The 20,261-nt window shown below is 62.7% G+C and overlaps 5 protein-coding genes and 1 long non-coding RNA gene across 8 annotated transcripts; 4 read left to right on the top strand and 2 right to left on the bottom strand.

Annotated features, from left to right (window-relative positions):
• The first annotated feature begins 1,793 nt into the window (after positions 1-1,793).
• On the top strand, positions 1,794-2,340 carry LOC124517994 (uncharacterized). Its single transcript, XR_006963607.1, has 2 exons — positions 1,794-2,002; positions 2,106-2,340. It is a non-coding gene; the product is annotated as an uncharacterized LOC124517994 (long non-coding RNA).
• Positions 2,341-3,571: 1,231 nt separating this feature from the next.
• On the top strand, positions 3,572-15,317 carry TNFRSF12A (TNF receptor superfamily member 12A). Its single transcript, XM_047087831.1, has 7 exons — positions 3,572-3,628; positions 3,780-3,884; positions 6,397-6,498; positions 7,651-7,795; positions 14,142-14,246; positions 14,492-14,626; positions 14,712-15,317. The coding sequence occupies exons 1-7, from the start codon at positions 3,572-3,574 to the stop codon at positions 14,765-14,767; spliced, it is 705 nt and encodes a 234-aa protein (XP_046943787.1). The 3' UTR covers positions 14,768-15,317.
• On the top strand, positions 7,385-9,296 carry CLDN9 (claudin 9). The gene has a single exon (XM_047087494.1). It carries the CDS (start codon positions 8,146-8,148, stop codon positions 8,797-8,799), a length of 654 nt encoding a protein of 217 aa, XP_046943450.1. The 5' UTR covers positions 7,385-8,145; the 3' UTR covers positions 8,800-9,296.
• On the bottom strand, positions 10,136-10,816 carry CLDN6 (claudin 6). The gene has a single exon (XM_047087493.1). The coding sequence runs from the start codon at positions 10,799-10,801 to the stop codon at positions 10,136-10,138; it is 666 nt and encodes a 221-aa protein (XP_046943449.1). The 5' UTR covers positions 10,802-10,816.
• Positions 15,318-15,599: 282 nt separating the features above from the next.
• On the bottom strand, positions 15,600-17,068 carry HCFC1R1 (host cell factor C1 regulator 1). Of its 3 annotated transcripts, XM_047087362.1 has the most exons (4): positions 16,804-17,068; positions 16,447-16,503; positions 16,208-16,333; positions 15,600-15,977 (listed from the first exon to the last, which is right to left on the bottom strand). In XM_047087362.1, exons 1-4 carry the CDS (start codon positions 16,896-16,898, stop codon positions 15,842-15,844), a joined length of 414 nt encoding a protein of 137 aa, XP_046943318.1. In that variant the 5' UTR covers positions 16,899-17,068; the 3' UTR covers positions 15,600-15,841. The 3 variants fall into 3 exon arrangements, with proteins under 3 accessions (XP_046943318.1, XP_046943316.1, XP_046943319.1); XM_047087360.1 differs by lacking the exon at positions 16,447-16,503 and having other exon boundaries at positions 16,208-16,396; XM_047087363.1 differs by lacking the exon at positions 16,447-16,503.
• A 183-nt stretch (positions 17,069-17,251) lies between these two features.
• Positions 17,252-20,256, top strand: THOC6 (THO complex subunit 6). Its single transcript, XM_047087359.1, has 13 exons — positions 17,252-17,343; positions 18,134-18,249; positions 18,362-18,426; positions 18,519-18,622; positions 18,703-18,740; positions 18,824-18,872; positions 18,996-19,067; positions 19,159-19,261; positions 19,365-19,414; positions 19,501-19,563; positions 19,664-19,774; positions 19,861-19,995; positions 20,080-20,256. The coding sequence occupies exons 1-13, from the start codon at positions 17,305-17,307 to the stop codon at positions 20,158-20,160; spliced, it is 1,026 nt and encodes a 341-aa protein (XP_046943315.1). The 5' UTR covers positions 17,252-17,304; the 3' UTR covers positions 20,161-20,256.
• Positions 20,257-20,261: the final 5 nt, after the last annotated feature.

The following is a 20,261-nucleotide window of genomic DNA, read 5'->3' as shown; positions in this document are numbered from 1 at the left end:
TAGGCCACCCCTAAATTTTGGTTTTGAATTCTCTTTTCTTTAAGATAATTGAAATCTGCATTGGTCTTGACCCACGTCCAGGCGCGCCTCGTTCCGGGACCGCTAAGCGCAAACCCCGGAACAGGAGGGCCGCCCTACCGCCTCGTTGGCCGCCACGGGAACGCAGCGACTCAGCCGACGCTAAGGCCAGGTGGGGGCGCCAACTGCGCGTGTGCAGCGCCTGGTCTCGGGGCTAGCAGGGGGTGGGGCCAAGGGCACCGCGGGACACCGTGATTGGTTGAGACCGTGGGAGGGCTGAAAGGAGCCGCTGACAGGGAGCGCTGCCGCCTCTGATTGGCCGCCACAGCAGCTCGTTCTACCTGGCGGGACGCACGCGAAGGCCGCCAGCGCACTGACCCGTGATTGGCCGGGTCGGCCCCCGCGCGGTGCGTGGCCGCCGTAGGGGAGGGAGGAGGTCGCTGCGCCGCAGCGACGGCCAAGCTGGCGGCGCGGCTCCCCCGCTCCGGCTCGAACCCGCGGCTCGTCCGTGCCCGCGGCCACTCGCGGCTGGGTCGGTCCCGCACGTCGCTGTCGCTGACCCCGCCGCCCGTGCCGTCCCTGCCGCACCCGCCGCTGCCGGGCCTGCCGCCCGGCCTGAGCCCCACGCCGCCGCCGCCGCCGCCCTCGGCGCTCGCCCTGGCGGAGCTGCCGCCTCTGCCCGCGCTTCCGCTGCGGCCCGAGCCGCTGGCACCCTGGGGCCCCGGCGCCCACCTGGCGCTGCCGGAGCTGCCTCCCGAGGCCTGCGTGCCCCCGCCGCCCGCCGCCGCGCTCGCGCTGCAGGACCTGCCGCGCCTACCGGCGCCCGCGCCGCCGCCCGCGCACCTGCCGCTGCCGCCGCTGCCCGAGGCCGCCGTCGCCGCCACGCCCGGGCCTGTAGGCGCGCGCGGCCGCCCGCCCCTGGTCGCCGAGCCGCCCCCGCAACCGCTGCCGCCGCTGCCCGCGCGGCCGTCGCCCTCCAACCTGCTGGCGCCGCCCGCGCCCCGCGCCCCCTGGCTGCTGCCCGCCTTCCCTCCGCCGCTGCCGCCGCCGCCGCGGACGCCGCCGCCGTACCTCTTCCTGTCGCCTCCCTGCTGATGGCCTGGCCCTTGCGAGGCCGTGGACCCCGAGGGGCTGCGGGCGGGTGAGTAGGCCGTCCTGCCTGGACACCGGGGCTGGGCGCCCTCACCGCCTTCGCATCTGGCAGATTGAGAAAGCGCCGGTGACAGCCTGGACTGGGGAAGCGCGAGGCAGAGTCAGAGGAGAGGCCCAGGTTTGGGGCGGAAGGGGCAAGTCTAAAAATAAATTCGTTTTAAGAATAGGGTCTTTATTCCGTTTTGCCCTACTGCCCTACAGCGAGCCTCTTGCCTGGTTATTTGAGAATGTAACTCATCCCTTGTGCAGATAAGTTGGCTGCTTATCCGGCGCGGTGGGGACAGGGGGCACACGGCGCTTGGCTTGAAATGAAAACAAGACTTCAAAATTGTTCTGACTGGGTATGCAAGGTGTTTCATTTTCCCTTATAAAGTGAGGGGTTTGGATGTCATCACTAAGGTCCTGTTCCTTTGCGTGTGTATGGCTTCTGGGAAACTTGCTGCCTTGCAAGCCTTGAGTCCAACTTTCTTTTCTTGTTTTTAATGTTTATTTATTTTTGAGAGACAGAGCATGAGCAGGGGAGGAGCAGAGAGAGGGGGAAACAAAGAAGCCGAAGCAGGCTCCAGGCTCTGAGCTGTCAGCACAGAGCCCGACGCGGGGCTCGAACTCACCAAACACGGGATCGTGACCTGAGCTGAAGTCTGACGCTTAACCCACCGAGCCACTCAGGTGCCCTTTGAGTCAGACTTTGGACTGAAAGAGGTCCAAGGATTGTGCAGGTCTGGATGCACCAGAATAGCAGCGGTGCTGATGGACAACCGATACTGGGCCCTGGAGCGGCAGCCTCACATGCAAGGCCTAGGTCATCCCCAGGGACGGGAAGGCTCCCAAGGTGAGTCATGAAAGGAAGCCCCTATTCTGTCCCCGTTTTACTTGCCCTCCCCTCCACCCCCACCCTGCCAGGTTCTCCCCAGCCTGTACGACTCAGAATAAAGTTCCCTTTGTTACTCAGGTGGCTTGGGCTCAGGTAACAGGCAGACGTCCTGTCTCATTGGGCTCTTCTACAGCAACTCGAGCGTGGTATCAGGAAGCCAACTTGACCTTGGGCAACCTCTGAGAGCCTGGAACCCACTAGCAAAAAAGGCAGTATATGAATTGCTTGTGACTGCTTCACCAAGCCGCCACTAATTGGATGGCTTAAAATAAAACGAATTTACCAGAAACCCCAAATCAGGGTATTGCAGGGCTGTGCTCCTTCCTCCCAAGGCTCTAGGGGAGGATCCTTCCTTGCGTCTCCAAGCTCCTGGCGGCCCCTGGCGTTCCTTAGCTTGTGGCCACATCCCTCCAGCCTCAGCCTCCGTCTTCACATGGCCTTACCCTGTGTCTGTGTCTCTCATCTTCCTCTTTTTCCCCTTTTGACACCTGTCATTGGATGTAGGCCCCATCCTGAATACAGAATGATCTCATCTTGAAGTTTTTTTTTTTTTTTCCAACGTTTATTTATTTTTGGGACAGAGAGAGACAGAGCATGAACAGGGGAGGGGCAGAGAGAGAGGGAGACACAGAATCGGAAACAGGCTCCAGGCTCCGAGCCATCAGCCCAGAGCCCGACGCGGGGCTCGAACTCACGGACTGCGAGATCGTGACCTGGCTGAAGTCGGACGCTTAACCGACTGCGCCACCCAGGCGCCCCTCGTCTTGAAGCTTTTAATTTATTTTAATTTAATTACAGCTGCAAAGGCCTTTTCTTTTCTTTCCTTTCCTTTTGTCTTTTTCTTTTTTTCTTTTCTCTTGTTTCTTTATTTAGTTAGAGAGAGAGAATCCCAAGCAGGAGCATGACACAGGGCTCAATCTCAGGACTGTGAGATCAGATCATGACCAGAACCAAAATCAAGAGTTGGACACTTAACTGACTAAGCCACCCAGTCCCTTTTTCCAGTTAAGGCCAAATTCAGAGGTTCCAGGACTTAAGACCGGGACATGGTGTGGGGGCCACCATGCGTTCCATACCAGGAGTGTCCTGTCGCTGGGGGCTCTGGCCACCTTCAGAGCCGTCTTCCCAGCTTCCCTTATCACTCTATTTAAAACCCTATTTCTGGCTTGAACCTTGCTGTCCCTTGGAGTCCTTGGGCAGGAGCCAGAGTCACTGGTACCTTCACGATGACTCCCCTGCCCTTGTCTTGAATTCTGGCCGTGTTCCCATTCCTGCTGGTTTGCTGTCTTCACCCTCTTCACATCCTGGAGCTCTCTTCTCCTCTCCACTGAGAATCAGACCAAATGGGAGGGACAAGACTGAATGTCCACTCTTTGTAAGAACACAGCAGTGAGGCGAGGGGCAACCCCCTCACCTCTAAACTCCAGACGGATAAAGACTGCATTTGAAGGCTGACGGTTACGACAGAAATAAGGTTAATTGCTACCCAATCCATGGCGTCTGACCAGGTTTACAAGGGAAACCGCCATGATGCTGTTAACAAAATACTCTAGTCCCAAGTCGGTACCTACAGTGGTCCCCAAGGTGTGTGGGGTGCTCGCTGCCTGGGCAAATTCTTGTAGTGACCCTGGGGGCGGGCAAGGCAGGCGTCTCCCTTCGTTTTACAGCCGGGCGGCCCCCCGGAGATCACTGCAGTTGTGACTTGCCCATCGAGGTCTGCCCGGGCTCCGTTAAGCTGCCCACAGCAGGTGGTGAACAACTGGTGCCTTCTGCGGCGGGGACAGACACGGTGAAGGTGCCGCCCAGGGTGGACGGTGGCTCCCGGTGTAACCAGATCCAGGTGCGGTTCTCTGCGGAGACTTCCCGGCACAGGGTGCCTGCAGGAGCAGGGAGAGGGAGGGGAGGCAGGGGAGGACCTCCGCAGGGTGTGGGTGGGGTGGTGCATGCGGGTTGCTCTGCTGCCACCGGGAGGCCTGGCTCAGCCCCACCCCCTGCCACCCCCCATCCCCCCACTGTGCTCTGGGCCAGGGTCTGGACGCCTTCAGGCTTGTCCTGTTTCTCACGAGTACATGTGGCCAAGTTCTCATTGCCCCCCCATTCCCCCATCTTGTTTCTGGGTCTGTAAAATGGGGGTAGTAACCCAGCAAGAACGGATATGCGACCTCGGGCTTCATCTGCCCCTTTTTGGTTCAGCGGCCAGCGGATCTGGCCTTTCTTCTAACAAAGTCTGGGGCCTTGGGCGCCTCCGAAGCAGAGGCTGATGCTGCCCTTGGGCCCTACAGCCCCCGTGCCCACCCCCATGCTCTCCTTGGCCCCATGATGGCCCTCTGACCTTTCGTTCCCGACTTTGTCTTCGAGCCACACTTTCCTCCAAAAGCCTGGTGGAGGTGAGGATTGAAGGTAGCCCGCCCCCGCCCTTCCCCCCTCTAAGCCAGCGTGTCTTCCGCCCACCTGAGCGGTCCCGCCACCGCCCTCCGGAGAACACAGATAGGGCCCAGTTCTACCACCCACCCACCGAAGCAGCAAGTGGGGCAGGCCACACACACCCGTGCCTCAGTTTCCCTCCACAGTAGTATATTGGGGCAGTTTTCCCTCCCCCACCTCTTTCCCCGGCGGAGGCAGTGAGGGTGCAGATTCCAGTGGATGTGATGAAGTGCCTTTGAGATGGTAACCGCGCCGAGGGAGTCCCCACCTCTCCATATCAATGACATTCCGGCCCCAGCTACAGTCCCCGCTGGGCCCCAACTTTAACCCTTTGGTTCTCGGATCCAACCAAGTCCGGGTGGACCTGGGGACCCAAGACCCGGCCTGAGTGAGGGCTGAGGGTGGGAAGCGCCTTCCGGGGTCTCCCCGGCATCGTCCTTGCTGCCCACCCCTCCTGTGGGCGGTTCCCCCGACCACCTCCGGCGTCCTCTCGGCCCCTCCCTGCTCTCGGACAGATCGTCCCACTTTTAACCTCCCCGAGGGCCTTGGGGGGAGGTGCGTTGTCTTCTCAAAGGGGGGAAAGAGTAGACTTAGGTGGGAGGAAGCTGAAGCTTCCCCGGGCCCCCCACCACGGGTCTGGTTCCGATTGGTCCGGGGGTGTCTTCAGCCTCTGAGCACTCACCTCCCGTGTGTGTGGGTCTTTGTGCTTGAGTGTTGACGTGTCGAGCCCAAGAAGAATTGGGATCTAAAACAATTAGGGTCCTCAGTGCCACCTCTGGGCACGATGTGTGTGCAGCGCTCCCCCCTCCCTCCCCCCCCCCCCCCCCGCACTGGCCCTGTGACAACATCAGGGGTTTAAAGCTGCCTGTGAAACTGGGGGGTCCTGGAGGCCAGGTCCAACTGCAGGCTCTCGGGCAAACCGAGCTGGGTGGGTCTCACTGTGCCGAGGCTGTCTCTGCGCCCAGGGACGGGAAAGACCCCCGGTCAGGCTGCCCAGGACGCAGGCGCTGCGGGAGGGTGGCCGGGCCCCTCCGATACCTGGGCTTGCTGCTGCCTCCTGACACCTGCTGGAACCTGTGTGGCTGGATTCCTTGGGCCCTGAATGCCTGCCTCTATTTGTCCTTCTCAGCCACCCCTCCCCTCCCCTTCTTACCAGTCACCCCTCCCCGCCCACCCTGTGAAATCTAGGGCCCCAGGGCTGGATTAGCTGGACAAACCCCACGATTCCCCAGGCCCATCACAGCCTGCAGGGGGCTCTGGCCACTTGCCCCCTCCCCCCCCACTGCCCACCATGTCCACCCGGCCACCAAGTCGGCCCCTCACAAGGGAGGAGCACCCCTCCCTCCCCCCTCCAGCCAGCTGAAAAGCTGTACCTGTGGGGAGGCAAGGGTGTGGAGGAAACTCTAGCCACCAGCGTCTACCTTTCAGACCCACTCATCGGCCCACTTATCGGCGCTGGCCTCAGTCTCCATTTTATTAATGTTTATTTATTTTTGACAGAGGGAGAGACAGAGCATGAGTGGGGGAGGGGCAGAGAGAGGGGGAGACACAGAATCCGAAGCAGGCTCCAGGCTCTGAGCTGTCAGCACAGAGCCCGACCCTGGGCTTGAACCCACAAACCTCAAGGTCACGACCTGAGCCGAAGTCAGATGCTTAAGTGACTGAGCCACCCAGGTGCCCCTTTCAGTCTCTGTTTTAGAGGGAGGGGCTCTCAAGCTTTTTTTCGTCACTGAGCCTTTTGCAGATCTGATGAAAGTATAAACTTCTAAAAAATGCTAAAACCCATCCCCAGAAGCAGTGCACCCGCTCGAAGTTAAAATCCTTTGTAAACGAAGTCCCACTGAACAGGTGAAGAGGCACCCAGTGCGTGCCACCCCCAGGTGTATGTGGGGGCCTCGCAGGCCTGCCCCCCCCATTGGCCCTGCTAGATCCGGCCTGGTCCCAGCACCCCCCTCCCGGCCTCCGCGGGCAGTCAACGGGTGCCTCCCCGTGGGGCAGACGGGCCAAGGCCCTCAGGAGGAGGTGTGGAGGTGAGAGGCCGTCCCAGGTGAGGGCCCAGCTCTGCCTTGGAGAGTCCTCCCAGCCCCCCAGGAAATGGTATGAAGGAAGGCTCCCCACCCCTGTTCCTCTTCCCTCAGTTCCTAGCAGCCGGGAAGAGGCTTGAGGGAGTTCATGACCACCCCCCCAAAACGAGGGGCTCATGTTTGTGGGTTCCATGAGGTTTCTCACAGGGGTCTTTGTCCTAAGGAGGTTAAGGACCTTGGCCTTCCATAATCTATCCCTAGTTGGGGGCAGGATTTGAGCTGTAGTCTGACTCCCAGGCTACCCCCCACGAGAGAAGTCACAGGCACCGAGGAGGTCTTCAGGACGGGTCGCTGTTCCTGGAGACGGTGAGCAGGCTTCGTCCCCTTGCCCTCCTCCGTGGTGTCTCTGACAGAGTGATCACTTGCTCCTCACAGGAGAGAGTGGGGTCCTGGGGCTTCACCCCCATCCTGGGCTCCTGTCTCCACTACTCATCCCCCTTCACCCCACAGACCCCTGCACGCCCCTCCCCAACTTCCACAACAGCACCTTCATCCTTTGCCACTAGAGACCTTCAGCAGCTCGGCTGAGCCCTCAGTTTCAGTGTGGGGGGTGGGAAGGGCACACCTGAGCTGAGGTTGAAGTGGGGGGGGGTTTCTAGGCCGTTGCCTGGGCGATGCCACCTGAGCTGGGCGCCGGCACCTGTTGCCGGGGGAACAGTGCGGGCGGGGCCCCTCCCTTGGGAGCAGCCAGGGCCACTGGGCTGAGACCGGAGACGGATCGGATTCCTGAGAGTCCCCGGCGGGCAGGGGGACAGGGGCGGGGGTGTGCGATACTGGGGGATCTGGGCGTGTTTGCAACGTAGAGTGAAACGGGGTCGCAGGGAGCAAAGACGACGAGAAGGGGTGTCTGGGGGAGGAGTAGGAGGCGGCTCAGGAAGGCCGCCGAGCCTCCGCTTCTCAGTGCAGAGCCTGTTGCTTTTGTGACCCCCCCAATCCTTACTCCCCAGCTGGTCCTCAGTCTCCCCTTTCCTTTGTCCCTGTGTTCCCACCGGCCCGGATGTTCTTTCCTCCCCCGCTCCCGGTCTCCGTCCCGCCTCCCAGGCTCCCCACCCCACCCCCGCCGCCTACTCCCTGTAGCTCTGGCTTCACCGCTCTCAGCTTTGCTGCCCCTCCCCTGCCTCGGCCTCAAAACCCCGCCTGCGTCTGGGAGCCGGCCCGAGTCCCCAGGTGACACCCACAGCGGGTGTGCTGCTCGGCGTGAACCTGTGCCTGCCGGAGGGACAAGGCTCTCTTCAGCCCGAAGGTGGGTCGGGAGGGTCTGTGCAAGCCGGGTCAGACGGGCGGCAGCTGGGTCGCCGGGACGTGAGTGCCTGCAGGGTGGCAGGAGCCGCGTCCGCCGGGCATCTGATGGGCAACGGGCCCCTCGAAGGGACACCGCTACTCCGCTGAGCGGGGCTGTGAGACTGTGAGATTGACTTGTGCGTGTGAGGGTCAGAGAGGTGCTTTGCAAGAGGCCCACAGATGTGAGGACGGTCCTGGCCGAGGACACAGACTTCCCCACGTTCTGGGCACCGAGACCCCCACCCGGCAGCACCTGACGTACCCCAGTGAGTCAAGCGGGCCGTCTAGGGTTAAGAAGACCTGAGGGGACAGATGGCGTCAGCCGGGCTTGAACTCCTGGGCATGACCCTGGCCGTGCTGGGCTGGCTGGGCACCCTGGTGTCCTGTGCCCTGCCCCTGTGGAAGGTGACCGCCTTCATCGGCAACAGCATCGTGGTGGCCCAGGTGGTGTGGGAGGGGCTGTGGATGTCCTGCGTGGTGCAGAGCACGGGCCAGATGCAGTGCAAGGTGTATGACTCCCTGCTGGCGCTGCCCCAGGACCTGCAGGCCGCCCGCGCCCTCTGCGTCATCGCCCTCCTGTTGGCTCTGCTCGGGCTGCTGGTGGCCATCACGGGGGCCCAGTGCACCACCTGCGTGGAGGACGAAGGTGCCAAGGCCCGCATCGTGCTCACCGCAGGGGTCCTCCTCCTCCTCTCGGGCATCCTGGTGCTCATCCCGGTCTGCTGGACCGCGCACGCCATCATCCAGGACTTCTACAACCCCCTGGTGGCCGAGGCCCTCAAGCGGGAGCTGGGGGCCTCCCTCTACGTGGGCTGGGCCGCCGCCGCTCTGCTCATGCTGGGCGGGGGGCTCCTGTGCTGCACGTGCCCCCCACCCCAGATCGACCGGCCCCGAGGACCCAGGCTGGGCTACTCCATCCCCTCCCGCTCAGGTGCGTCCGGGCTGGACAAGAGGGACTACGTATGAGGCGGAGAGCGTCCCCGGAAGCCCGCTGCTCAGAGCCCTGACCTTGTGCCGGATGCCCCGTGGCAACCCTTGCCCCCCCGACGTCAACCCCTTCCCTTGGCGAAACCCGCTCTCCAGAAGCTCCAGTCAGGTCTGGCTCCAGAGGCGTGGCCAGCTGGCCCGGAAGAGTCCAGACCCTTTTCTGCGGGGGCGGGGGGGCCCACGCGTTCTTGTTTCCTCCACCCAGGCAGAGCGACGCTGGCCTGCCCCCACCTCCCACCACAATCTGCCTCCTTCTGGTCCAGGACTCCGGCTGGCACTCCTCTTCCTGAGGCCACCCTGCCCCCAGGAGCCTGCCGCTCACCTGAAGGGCAGCAGCTCCTTGGTTCCAAAATGAGGAGGGGATCCCTGCCCTGGAGCGGGTCCCCTCCAGCTGGCCACCACCTGCACCCAGAAGTTCAGGCCCGGAGGCCCAGCCCCTCACCCCACCCTCCACTCCCCCCTGCCAGTAGGGAATAAACAGCATTCGTACCTTGGATTCTTCTGATCTGTGGTCGGGCAGGGAAGACCGGGTGGCCTTTCCTGGGACTGTCAGTCCAAGGCCCGCTCCAGGACGTGTCCCGTGGGCACCTTCACTCACCACGCGAGGTGTGAGGGTGAGAAAGATGAGCCACTTGCACCCACCTTCTCCCCCTGCCGGGCTGGCTCTCAACAGCCCCCCAGCAACACCCAAGGCAAGCGACAAAATAAGACGAGCTTTATTTAACAAAAACTGTGGGGGGCGGGTGACAGAAGCGTGCAGGGGCTGAAGGTGAGCCAGAGGGGGGCGGGGGAGGTGGTCTAGGGCACAGCTCGGGCAGGACTCAGGATAGAGGAGCCAGAGGTCGGGACACTTGGAGGTGGGTGGTTCTTTGGTGACTTAAACCGCCCGCTCTTCTAAGGACGGGCTACCTGAGGCTCAGGAGCCCCTGGGGGTCCAGAGGACCCACCGCTAAGGAGGGACTCTTGGGGACAGGCTGCAAGCATCTGAACGGCAGGCAGCCTTCACGCTGGCCCGCGGCTGCGGGTTGGCCTCCGACATGGGGATGTCCGGGGTGGAGAAAGATCCAGAAACCGTGAAGCATCACCTCCTTGGCTCCATCATCCAAAGGTGAGACGCACCAGCAGCAGAGCCCAAGAGAGATGCTGAGTTTCTTGGTCGGGTTACCAACTGAGTTTTAAAAATACCACTCCCCCCGCTCCCCCCCCCCCAAAAGATAAAAAAAACCACCCAAAGCTGTCTGGATCACCATCTCCACGTCTCCGGCTCAGGAAGTCAGACTCCGCTGTCAAGGGAGTCCCCGCTCCCCTACCGGAATTAGACATAATTCTTAGCGGGGTATTCGGAGGGACCCTGAGAGGTGCCATGTGCGGCAGAGGCGGAGTATCGGGCCATGTAATGGTTTGAGCCCCGGGCCCCCCCCGAGGGGCATGTGCAGCACAGCAGCCCCCCCCCCAGCAATAAAAGACCAGAGGCTGCCCAGCCCAGGTAGAGGGAGGCCCCCAGCTCCCGCTTTTGGGCCTCGGCCACCAAAGGGTTGTAGAAGTCCCGGATGATGGTGTGGGCGGTCCAGCAGACAGGGACAAGGGTCAGGACACCCGAGAGGACAAAGATGATCCCAGAGACAAGCACCAGACGGGCCTTGGAGTCCTTGTCCTCCACGCAGGTGGTACACTTGGCTCCCGCGAGGTAGACCAGCAGCCCGAGCAGAGCCAACAGGAGGGCGACGACACAGAGGGCGCGGGCGGCCTGCAGGTCCTGGGGCAGCGCCAGCAGGGAGTCATACACCTTGCACTGCATCTGGCCCGTGCTCTGCACCACGCAGGACATCCACAGCCCCTCCCACACCACCTGGGCCACCACGATGCTGTTGCCGATGAAGGCGGTCACCTTCCACAGGGGCAGGGCACAGGACACCAGGGCGTTCACCCAGCCGAGCAGCGTCAGGATGATCCCCAGGATTTGCAGGCCAGCGGAAGCCATGGCGAGGTTGAGGCTGAGAGGAGCTACGTTGGGGGACGCAAGGAGACTGCTGTTAAGACAGGCGGGTCCAGACCCTTTGTTCCCGTGCTCACTCTTCATGCCACATGCCGTGGCCCCCGGGAACACAAACCCTGGGAATCAGTACACCAGGGGCAAAGCACACTCTCTGAGCCTCATTTTCTCGCGGCCAAAACGAACACTTAAGGCTTTAGCATCAGTCCCCCCCCCCCCCCCCGCCGGCTTTGGGATTGCCGTTGACTTACAAGAGCGAAAAAGTAAGCAACCCAGTCCTGGCTGTCTCGAGGGCACATGAGACACAAAGCCCATACCAATGGCCCCAGCCACTTTTCCTACATTTTATCAGACAGCAATTTCCAGGCGTTTCCTTAGGGCACACAGATGGTGGGTTGGTGCTAGCCATGAGTTTCAGGCTCAAAACCTGTCAGTTTCAACATCACGATTAGAGATCCAAGCTGCCTCCCAACCACCCAGTAGCAGTGTACAAACTCCTCACCCCAGCCGGGTTCCATCCCCCCAGGCAGGTGGTCATGTTTGTGTCTCAGGTGACCCACCCTTCCCGGCCTTGCCTGGCCCAGTTGGCCCAGTCCAGCCTCAGTCAAACCCCAGAGGGGCAGGAGCAGTGAAAACCACAAATACCACCCTCTCACCCCAAAGCGCTTCTTCCCCAGGGCTACCGGCTGCGCCCCGGGCCCGGCTCTTCCTCCCTCCCCTAGGGGTTCCGTGAGCATACCTCCAAGGCGGGGGACATTCTGTCGTGCGTTCTTGCCCCAAATGCCATCCTCTAAGGACTCAACTTCCCTAAGACGACCTGAAACCCCTGGAGTCCGCCCAGTGAACCAGGTCCTCCGCCGCAGCCCTGGCCCCCCCTCGCATCCCACTTGCTGTTGTGGCTGGCTGGGGGATCAGTTCTGTTCAGGGTCCTGTTCTGGCCCTCCCTTACCCAAAGTTCCCGCGCACGGTTTGGAGCTGAACTGAGCACCGGCCCCAGCAGTGTGGCCCAAGGACAGACAGACCGTCCACTCCTCATTCGCATCGCCCACGCCCAGCCATACCTGGCCGCGCTCTTCCCAAACCCGCTGTCAGTCCTCCAGGCCTCTGGCCCGGTTAGCGCAGGGGCCACGCCGGCCCAGGCACCCGGCATCTCTCCCCTCCGAGACCCTACCTCTGCCCTCGACCCCTTCTCTTTCCGCACACTGCGGACTCGGCTTGGCCCGAGGGCGCCCACTCCCGCTCTCGACCCCTAGTTCCCTCCTGAGTCCTGCCCGAGGAAGGGTCGCCAGGTCCCAGCCCGAGGGGCGCTCTGCGGGGAGGGTTTAATGGCGGCGGGAGCAGCAGGGTCGGTTCCGGTAGGTGAGGGGGAGGGGAGCCCCGCCCCAGGGAGCAGAGCAGGTGGGGGAGGGGCGCCCGGGTTTCGGTGCCTTTGTCCCGGGGGAGGGGGAGGGGCGTTTAACCCTTCCGCGGCTGCAGAGGGACCTGATCTCTGCGGCTTCGGTGCAGATCCCCGGCCACGAGCTGTGCCCCGGTGGCCGCAGCCAGATCAGCCCAGGTTCTCTACACGCACCCCCACCCACGCCGTCTGCACCCCACTCCTCGAGGAGTCTGCCTCTTCCCCTCCAACGCGCGCACTTTCCCCCAGGTTCACCTGCAAAGAAGTCCACTGGGATTCGTAGGAACCGCCGAGTGTGCGGATGGGGGCGGAGGCGGGGGTCTTAAAGAGGCAGTGACGTCACCGGACCACCGCCCCGGGGAGGGGCAGAGACCCCATTCCGGACCTCCGCGGGCGCGCGAATCCCAGCTTCGTCAGTTGGGGTCGCTCGAGCCGGGGGCCGCTGCGCCCGCATCTGGCCCGGGGTGCGGGGACCTCAGCTGGCGAACGTCGGGCCCGCAGCGGGTCGGGGCACAGGGCGTGGAGCCAAACGGAGCGTGGCTCTTGGCTCCGCTACTTACTAGCGCTGTGACCTCGGCAACTCACCTAACCTTCCCAAGCTCCAGTTCCCTACTCGGCCAAAAGGAGGCAAGAAGCCCACGTTTTATCGTGTAACTATGTCCAAAGGTAGAAACTAAAGACATATTATTATCATTATTTTGTTGTTGTTATTGTTCTGTTGTTATTATACCCTGGGGGCCTTAGGAAAGCCGCAGGTGTCTCTGCGGTGGGCTGTTCCGTGTCCGATTCCGCCAGCACACGTCTCCGGGACTCCAGCTTCCAGAGGGCAGGGCCAGGGCTGCGTCCCTGCGGGGGTCCCAGCCGCTCGCGCCAGGAGGCGGTGTTTGTTGAGCGAATGACTGACCTCAGCGGGCCGGGCGGGGCGGGGCGTCCAGGAGCCGACCGCGCGGGGCGGGCCGAGCCGAGGGGACCGCCCCGGAAGGCGGGGGTGGAGGCGGAGTGGCTGCTGTCCGCCCCGGCCCGCGCGCGGCGGGCACACACGGCCGCGGCCGCCGGACCCGCACCATGGTTTCCGGCCCGCTGCGTCCGCTGCCGCGGCTCCTCGCGCTGGGGCTCGGGCTGGCCCTGCTGGGCGCCGTGGCCGGGGAGCGAGTGCCAGGTACGCCGGGCGCGGGGCCCGGGCTGCGCGGGAGGCCGGGGGGAGCCTCCCGCCGGGGATCGCGGAGCCGGCACCGGGGACCCAGAGAACGGGGCCGATCTGGGCGGTACTAGGCGGACGTGGGGATCCCGGTCAGGTGGTCTCCGGGCACCGGGCTTCTGGCCAGGAGAGGTTCATCCCGCTCTGAACTTCATCCTCAGGCCAGGCCTCAGTTTCCCCCCCCCCGTTCAACTGGGGGAGGGGGGAGCGGTGAGGTGGGGTGGGGTGCTTCTGTCCTAAAAAGTCCAGACTCAGAAGTGGAGGGAGAAAGTTTGAGGGCGGGTTGTCTGGTTCGGTGAGAAGGCACGCCCCCAGCCTGTTCAATACGTGTTCTGTCTAGCCCCAGTGACCGAGGAGTCGGCGTGGGGGGATGGTGGTGCCGAGGGCACGGGGGTCTGTACCCCCTATACCATGTGGGGTACCTCCTTCCATCCGGTGACTTCAGTGCCCAGCTATGTGGGGGGAGGGACCGGGGTTCGGCCCCGTGCCCAGGAGTGAGTCACCCGCCGGCTGCGGGGGGGTTGTGTGGGGGGACCTGACCCCCCCCCACAAGCGTCCCGCGCTATGCCCCCCTTTCCCCCGCGCTGCCGAGTCCCGGTCGGGTCGTGCGGTCACCTGTGAGGAATGCGAGGGGAGGGCGCCGGTGACTCACGTTATTCGAGCCGACAGACCCTGACCTCAGCCCCCAGAATAGCCGTGCCCCGCCCCAGCCTGACCCGCGGCCCCCTCCCCAGGCACCACCCCCTGCTCTCGCGGCAGCTCCTGGAGCGCGGACCTCGACAAGTGCATGGACTGCGCGTCGTGCCCGGCGCGACCGCACAGCGACTTCTGCCTGGGCTGTGAGTGGGGGGCGGGGCCCGGAGGCGAGCGGACCCCAGACTGGGAGAGAGGATTGCCCGGGCGGAGAGGGGTGCAGTGCTTCAGATCCGAGGAATTAATCGGGAAGCGGGGGTGGGTGGGAGGTGGGTGGGAAAATGGTGGGTTCAGGGCAGGGGCCAAGGTGGGGTAAAGGCTTGGGGCTCGGACCTAGGGGGCGGGGCTAGTACCGAGAGGGGCGAGGTCTGACTTGGAGTTCCGCCCCCAGGCGCTGCTTCCCCTCCAGCCTCCTTCCCACTACTGTGGCCCATCTTGGGGGGCGCTCTGAGCCTAGCCCTCGTGCTGGGACTGCTTTCTGGCTTCTTGGTCTGGAGACGGTGCCGCAGGAGAGAGAAGTTTACTAGTAAGTGTGCCAGGCCCGCCCGCACACTCCCCATCACGCCTCGACGTCTCCCCTGCCCTTGACCACCCCTCTTCTTGTTTTGCAGCCCCCATTGAGGAGACCGGCGGGGAGGGCTGTCCTGGTGTGGCACTGATCCAGTGACAGTGAGAGCCCCTGCCAAGCAGGAGGCCCCACCCACTCATCATCCATCCATCCATCCATCCATCCATCCATTCATTCATTCATTCTGGAGCCAGCCCCTCACCCGACACACAGCCAGAGCCAGCCTCTTCCAACCGCAGGGGTGTGGAGGGATGGGGCACTGGTGAATCACCTCCCCGAGGCCTGGGCCCAGGCTTCCGAGGAGGCTTCCAAGGTGTCTGACTGCCCTGGCTCTGGCTCCAGGACAGGAAAGGAGACCCATGCTGGGTCACACCAGACAGCTGACACTGAGGAACCGCAGCATTTGCACAAAGGGTCCCTCCCTCCACCCCCAGGGCCTGAGGGCCAGGCTGACCCGAGGGCCAGACACCACGAGGCCCCACCAACTCAGATGTACTGAAATTCCACCACAGGGTCTCTGCCTGGGGGGTCAGGGACCTGTTGCTAACACTAGGGGGCTGGCCCTCTAGGGGGGCTGGCCCTAAGACACTGTCCCCCCCACCCCCAAAGAGGGGGGGAGTATTTATTTTGGGGAGAGCGTTTGGAGGGGAGGGAGAATTTATTAATAAAAGAATCTATAACTTTAAATGGTTTGGAGAGTGGCACGATCCCCAGCCCGACTTCCCAGAGCTGGAGGGAGGAGTGAGTCAGCCGCGGGGGCGGGGGTGAGGCTCTGACTCACACATTCTCAATGCCTGAGCCCAGCCTGCCAGGACCTGGCCTGGCCCTGACCGTTTTCCAGGGAAGATTTTTGAGAAACCCTAAGCATCCAGCACCCCAGTCTTCCCACCTTCCTTCCCAAAGGCCCCAGGGTTCCAGACTGACGCCTTCAGTTGCTCGGCAATCTTTATTCGGTTCTCCGGAGGGGAATGCCTCCCTTCCCATGCTCCGGTGCCTCCTGCCCCTCCCGGCCCAGGGCTCCGTGGGGTTCAGTGTCCTCCTCTGTTGGGGGTAGGTCCTGTGGCCCAGAGGCCCGGTCCGGAGAATAAGCAGGACAGCTGGTGCCTTAGTGGGGATGCTGGTCTTCTCGGTTTTGGGAAGACGGAAGATAGGCAGGGATCTTCCCACCAGCACTCAGAGCTCCATTATCTCTCCAGCTTGGGTCACAGGGTAGTGGGAGGTGGGGGCATCCCCTAGCCTCAGCAGCCGGAGTGCCTCGGGGATCAGGTTCCCAGGGTAGCGCCAGAGAAGCAGCTCAGAGCAAGGGCTCCTGGAAAAGGAAATAGCAGCATGGGGCTGAGGCTGGTCTGGAAGAGCCACCTCCCACCGGGTCCAGGTCCCCAGGAGCTCGTGGGCTGCCAGCACCTTCCAAGGAGCCAGGATGGGAAACAACAGAGGTTGGCTAGAAGCTAAAAATAGCAGGATGAGGCAGGGCCTAGAGACTGGCTCCAAAGATCGGGTGTGATCTTCCAGAAGGCCCAGACGGTGGATGGTGCCTACCTTAGTGGGGGCAGAGATGGGAAAGCCATGCGGGGGCTGCAGTAAGGGTGGTCATTGTGTAGGCTGAGTCGAGAGAAGTGGGTGGCCATGTTCTCTTCAGAAAGGAACTGTTTGCGCAGGGGCTCCCTGGGGGGAGACGGGGAGACAGGCAGGCTAGGATATTCACACGAGCAGCAGTCTGATGGGGACCTAAGGTGACAGAGGTCTTGTTGGGAGTCCCTCCCTGTCCCCAAACTCACTGCTCCTCCTCCAGGCGCCGCTTGGTGCTCATGGGCACAGCTCCTTGGAGAGGGGAGCTGGGAAGAAAAGAAAACCAGGTGCACCCCACCCTCTTCGCCCCATCCCCAGGATCTGCTCTCCTGCGCCTGCAGTGTAAGCCAGGAGCCCCCAGCCCACCTCTGTCTCAGCTGACACCTAAGTCACCCCCCTCTCCCAGGCCATCCAGCAGCCTGCTTCAGACCTCTCAGCCCAGTCTCAGCCTATGCCCAAGCCCTGACGACTCGCCCCACCGCTTGTCATCCTGCAGACCACTCCAGAGCCTCCAGCCAAAGGTCCTGAGCCCCTGGGCCTGGCCCACCCAGCGCCCCTACACACACCTCAAGTCCTGGCCTCGGGGCGTCCCCGACGCGGCCCGTGGGTCGCGCTGGGCCCGACCTGGGGGGCCTCGCTCCAGGGGCTGCTGTAGGATCATTTGGGTTCGGGGTCCTGCGGGCAGAGGGTGGGATCCGGGCGACAGGGCGGAGCCTCAGAGGGCGTGGTCCAGCACGGGGGGCGTGGCTTTAGGCGCGCGCAGCGGCGAGGCTCTACGCAGGCGCGGAGGACGAGCGACGCGCGGCTGGAAGGCGGGTCTGCTCCGCGGGGTGGGGGAGGGGATCTGGCGTAGCGGGGCTGCGGTGGTCGCCACTTAGTCTTGGCGATCTTCGCGGCGGTCCCTGGGCTCCTGGGGCTCGGGGTAACACGCGGCGGCCGCCTTCGCGCCGGGCCGACGAACCGTGTTGAGGCTGTGCGGCTCCGCGAGGGGGAACCGCTCGCGGGCACGTCCAGACTCGTGAAGCTGCGTCGCGCGGAGGAGCACTCTGGGATTTGTAGTTCTCGCGATGGAGCGAGCTGTGCCACACGCAGTACCTCTGGGTCAGGTGAGGCGGGCGTGATGCGCGGTGCCTTCTGGGGTTTGTAGTCCATGCCCGGCTCGGAAGGGGCAGGCAAGGAGTCATGCCCTCAGCCCTGTTCTGCGCGGGACTCGGACTCAGACCCGCGGGCGGGAAGGTAGCCGGGCAACCCTTTAGGCGCCTAACATGAAAGTTCTGGTGGGGGGGGGGCGCCTGGGTGGCGTAGTGGGTTAAACATCCCACTTCAGCTCAGGTCATGATCTCACGGTTGGTGAGTTCGAGCCCCTCTTGGGGCTCGGCGTTGATAGCTCAGAGCCTGGAGCCTGCTGCGGATTCTGTGTCTCCCTCTGTGCCCTTCCCCTGCTTTCATTCTGTCTGTCTCTCTCTTTCAAAAATAGACAAACATTAAAAAAAAAAAAAAAAGCCAGAGAGTAGGGATCAGAAGTCCGTGTGTTTTTCTGTCTTGGGACAATGGAGCCACTTTTTAAGCGCTTTTAATGAGGCAGCGCTGTGCGAAGTTATAGATACGGTAGCTCAGACAGTTGTGACAAAGTCTCCTTGAGCTCCATTTGACAGTTGAGGAACCTTGGAAGCCAGGCTGGGTGCTTGCTCAAGGTACTGGTAGACGTCCCACCTCAACTGCCCACTTCGTCACCCTCTTGAAGCAACCCCTGGGACCCACTTGGTGGGTTGCCTCAAAGGAGGCCTCAGATCCCTGGGCAGTGGGGGGCCGGACAGGCGGCAGGGGCAGCAGGAAGCAGTTGGAGTCCCCCGGCCCAGATGTCCCAGGCAGCCTTCATGCAGCCTCTCTCCACAGATCGAAGTGTTTCAGGCCCTGCAGCGGCTGCACATGACCATTTTCTCCCAGAGTGTCTCACCCTGCGGCAAGTTCCTGGCAGCTGGCAACAATTACGGGCAGATAGCCATCTTCAGGTACTCACCCCTGCTTCCCCTGCCCAGTAGCTCTAGCGCTCGTCCCCCCCCCCCCCCCGAGACTGGTGCCCCTGCTTCTGACTCTCAGGCCCCCCCTCCTCTCTCCCTTCAGTCTGTCTGCCGCTTTGAGCTCCGAGGCCAAAGAGGAAAGTAAGAAGCCCGTGGTGACATTCCAAGGTGGGTGCAGCCATTGAGTCTGGCTTAGGGAACCCCCCGGAATGGAGGAGGGGAACAGGACAGCGTCACTCAAGTTGTGCATTTCCATCTAGCCCATGACGGGCCCGTCTACTGCATGGTCTCCACGGATCGACATCTGCTCAGTGCCGGGGATGGGGAGGTGAAAGCCTGGCTCTGGGCAGAGATCCTCAAGAAGGTAAGGAGTGTGGAGCTGGGGAAAGGCTGGGTTGCCCAGGCCCAGAGAGCCTTTGACATACGGTGTTTCCCTCCATGAAGGGCTGTAAGGAGCTCTGGCGACGTCAGCCCCCGTACAGGTGAGCTAGGGCCACGTGGGCAGAAGGCACTTGGGGGTGAAGGTACTGGCTCACCAGAGCTGACCTCGCTTTCTCTCTCGCAGGACCAGCCTAGAAGTGCCTGAGATCAATGCTTTGCTTCTGGTCCCCAAGGTCTGAGCCCTTTGTGACTGGAGCTCTACCCCACGCTGCTCTTGGCCCAGACTTTAAGCCTTTTCCCTCTCCCTGTCCCGGGTCTACATTGAACTTGCAATTCCACCCTGCCTTCTTCCACAGGAGAATTCTCTCATTCTGGCAGGGGGAGACTGTCAGCTGCACACCATGGACCTTGAGACGGGGACCTTCACAGTGAGCGGGGCCCTGGAGCTGGGGTGGTCAGGGCTGGATGCTAGCAGGGGCAGTCTTCCTGGATCTCCTGACGCTGGCCCTCTTCCTGCAGCGGGCCCTCCGGGGCCACACAGACTATATCCACTGCCTGGCGCTGCGGGAGCGGAGCCCCGAGGTCCTGTCGGGCGGTGAAGATGGAACCGTGCGACTTTGGGGTTAGTGTCAGGTTGGAGGGAAAGGTGGTGGTGAGGGAGATGGGGGAGGGCAGGGTGTTTCTCAGAGTCTTCCCCCACCCCCCACCCCCCACCCCCCCCACAGACCTGCGCTCAGCCCAGGAAGTCCAGACCATCGAGGTTTATAAGCACGAGGTGAGGCGTGCCCCATGCCCTGTCCCCCTCCGCTTCCTGGGCATCCCACGTGTCTTCATCTCCTTCTCCCTCCTCCTCCCTCCTAGGAGTGCTCCCGGCCCCACAATGGGCGTTGGATCGGCTGTTTGGCTACTGACTCAGACTGGATGGTGAGCAGGGCAAAGTCCAGAATGGGGTGACAGTTCCGGGCCCTGCCAGCAGAGGGCCTATGGCTCACGGCGGCTGGGGACACCTCGCCTTTCTGCTCAGGTCTGTGGAGGAGGCCCAGCACTCACCCTCTGGCACCTCCGATCCTCCACACCCACCACCGTTTTCCCCATGCGGGCGCCACAGAAACACGTCACCTTCTACCAGGACCTGGTGAGGCCCTCTGTCTTGCTTCTGCCACCTGTGCCCGGTTCCCCTCTCCAGTCCTGACCCCCGACTCCTCTCTCCGCCCTCCACAGATTCTGTCCGCGGGCCAGGGCCGCTGTGTCAACCAGTGGCAGCTGAGTGGGGAACTCAAGGCCCAGGTGCCTGGCTCCTCCCCAGGGCTGCTCAGCCTCAGTCTCAACCAGCAGCCAGCAGCACCCGAGTGCAAGGTGCATCCTGCAGGGGGCTATGCGGGGGGCGGGGGAGAAGGGGCATGTGTGTGGACAGGCCAGTCACCCCCCTCTTGCTTCCAGGTCCTGACAGCCGCAGGTAACAGCTGCCGGGTGGATGTCTTCACCAATCTGGGCTACCGTGCCTTCTCCCTGTCTTTCTGATCTCTGGCAACACCCCCTCTGTCCCAGGGATCTGGAGTGCTTTTTCTTTTTTCCTTTTTTTTTACCAAATAAAATTTCAGGCTATTCTTCCATGCATTTTC

Source organism: Lynx rufus, unplaced genomic scaffold (genome assembly GCF_022079265.1).
Source record: "Lynx rufus isolate CCGP_SWC_20201006 ecotype Redwood Valley unplaced genomic scaffold, mLynRuf1.p SCAF_23, whole genome shotgun sequence".
Taxonomy (NCBI): Eukaryota; Metazoa; Chordata; class Mammalia; order Carnivora; family Felidae; genus Lynx; species Lynx rufus.
The sequence above is the reverse complement of the archived record's forward strand: the minus strand, read 5'-3'. Positions and strand labels throughout refer to the sequence as shown.

Bases quoted from the DNA above. Each gene is read 5' to 3' on its own strand.
- HCFC1R1 (XM_047087360.1), bottom strand. From the start codon at position 16,898: ATGATCCTACAGCAGCCCCTGGAGCGAGGCCCCCCAGGTCGGGCCCAG. The intron at 16,397-16,803 runs GTGTGTGTAGGG...CTGTCACCTTAG, and splicing joins CCCCGAGGCCAGGACTTGAG to GTCCCCATCAGACTGCTGCT. The intron at 15,978-16,207 runs GTAGGCACCATC...TTCCTTTTCCAG, and splicing joins CCATCTCTGCCCCCACTAAG to GAGCCCTTGCTCTGAGCTGC.
- THOC6 (XM_047087359.1), top strand. From the start codon at position 17,305: ATGGAGCGAGCTGTGCCACACGCAGTACCTCTGGGTCAG. The intron at 19,415-19,500 runs GTGAGGCGTGCC...CCTCCCTCCTAG, and splicing joins TCGAGGTTTATAAGCACGAG to GAGTGCTCCCGGCCCCACAA. The intron at 19,775-19,860 runs GTGAGGCCCTCT...CGCCCTCCACAG, and splicing joins TCACCTTCTACCAGGACCTG to ATTCTGTCCGCGGGCCAGGG.
- TNFRSF12A (XM_047087831.1), top strand. From the start codon at position 3,572: ATGATGCTGTTAACAAAATACTCTAGTCCCAAGTCGGTACCTACAGTG. The intron at 6,499-7,650 runs GTGAGAGGCCGT...CACCGCTCTCAG, and splicing joins CCTCAGGAGGAGGTGTGGAG to CTTTGCTGCCCCTCCCCTGC. The intron at 14,627-14,711 runs GTAAGTGTGCCA...CTTGTTTTGCAG, and splicing joins CAGGAGAGAGAAGTTTACTA to CCCCCATTGAGGAGACCGGC.
- CLDN9 (XM_047087494.1), top strand. From the start codon at position 8,146: ATGGCGTCAGCCGGGCTTGAACTCCTGGGCATGACCCTGGCCGTGCTG.
- CLDN6 (XM_047087493.1), bottom strand. From the start codon at position 10,801: ATGGCTTCCGCTGGCCTGCAAATCCTGGGGATCATCCTGACGCTGCTC.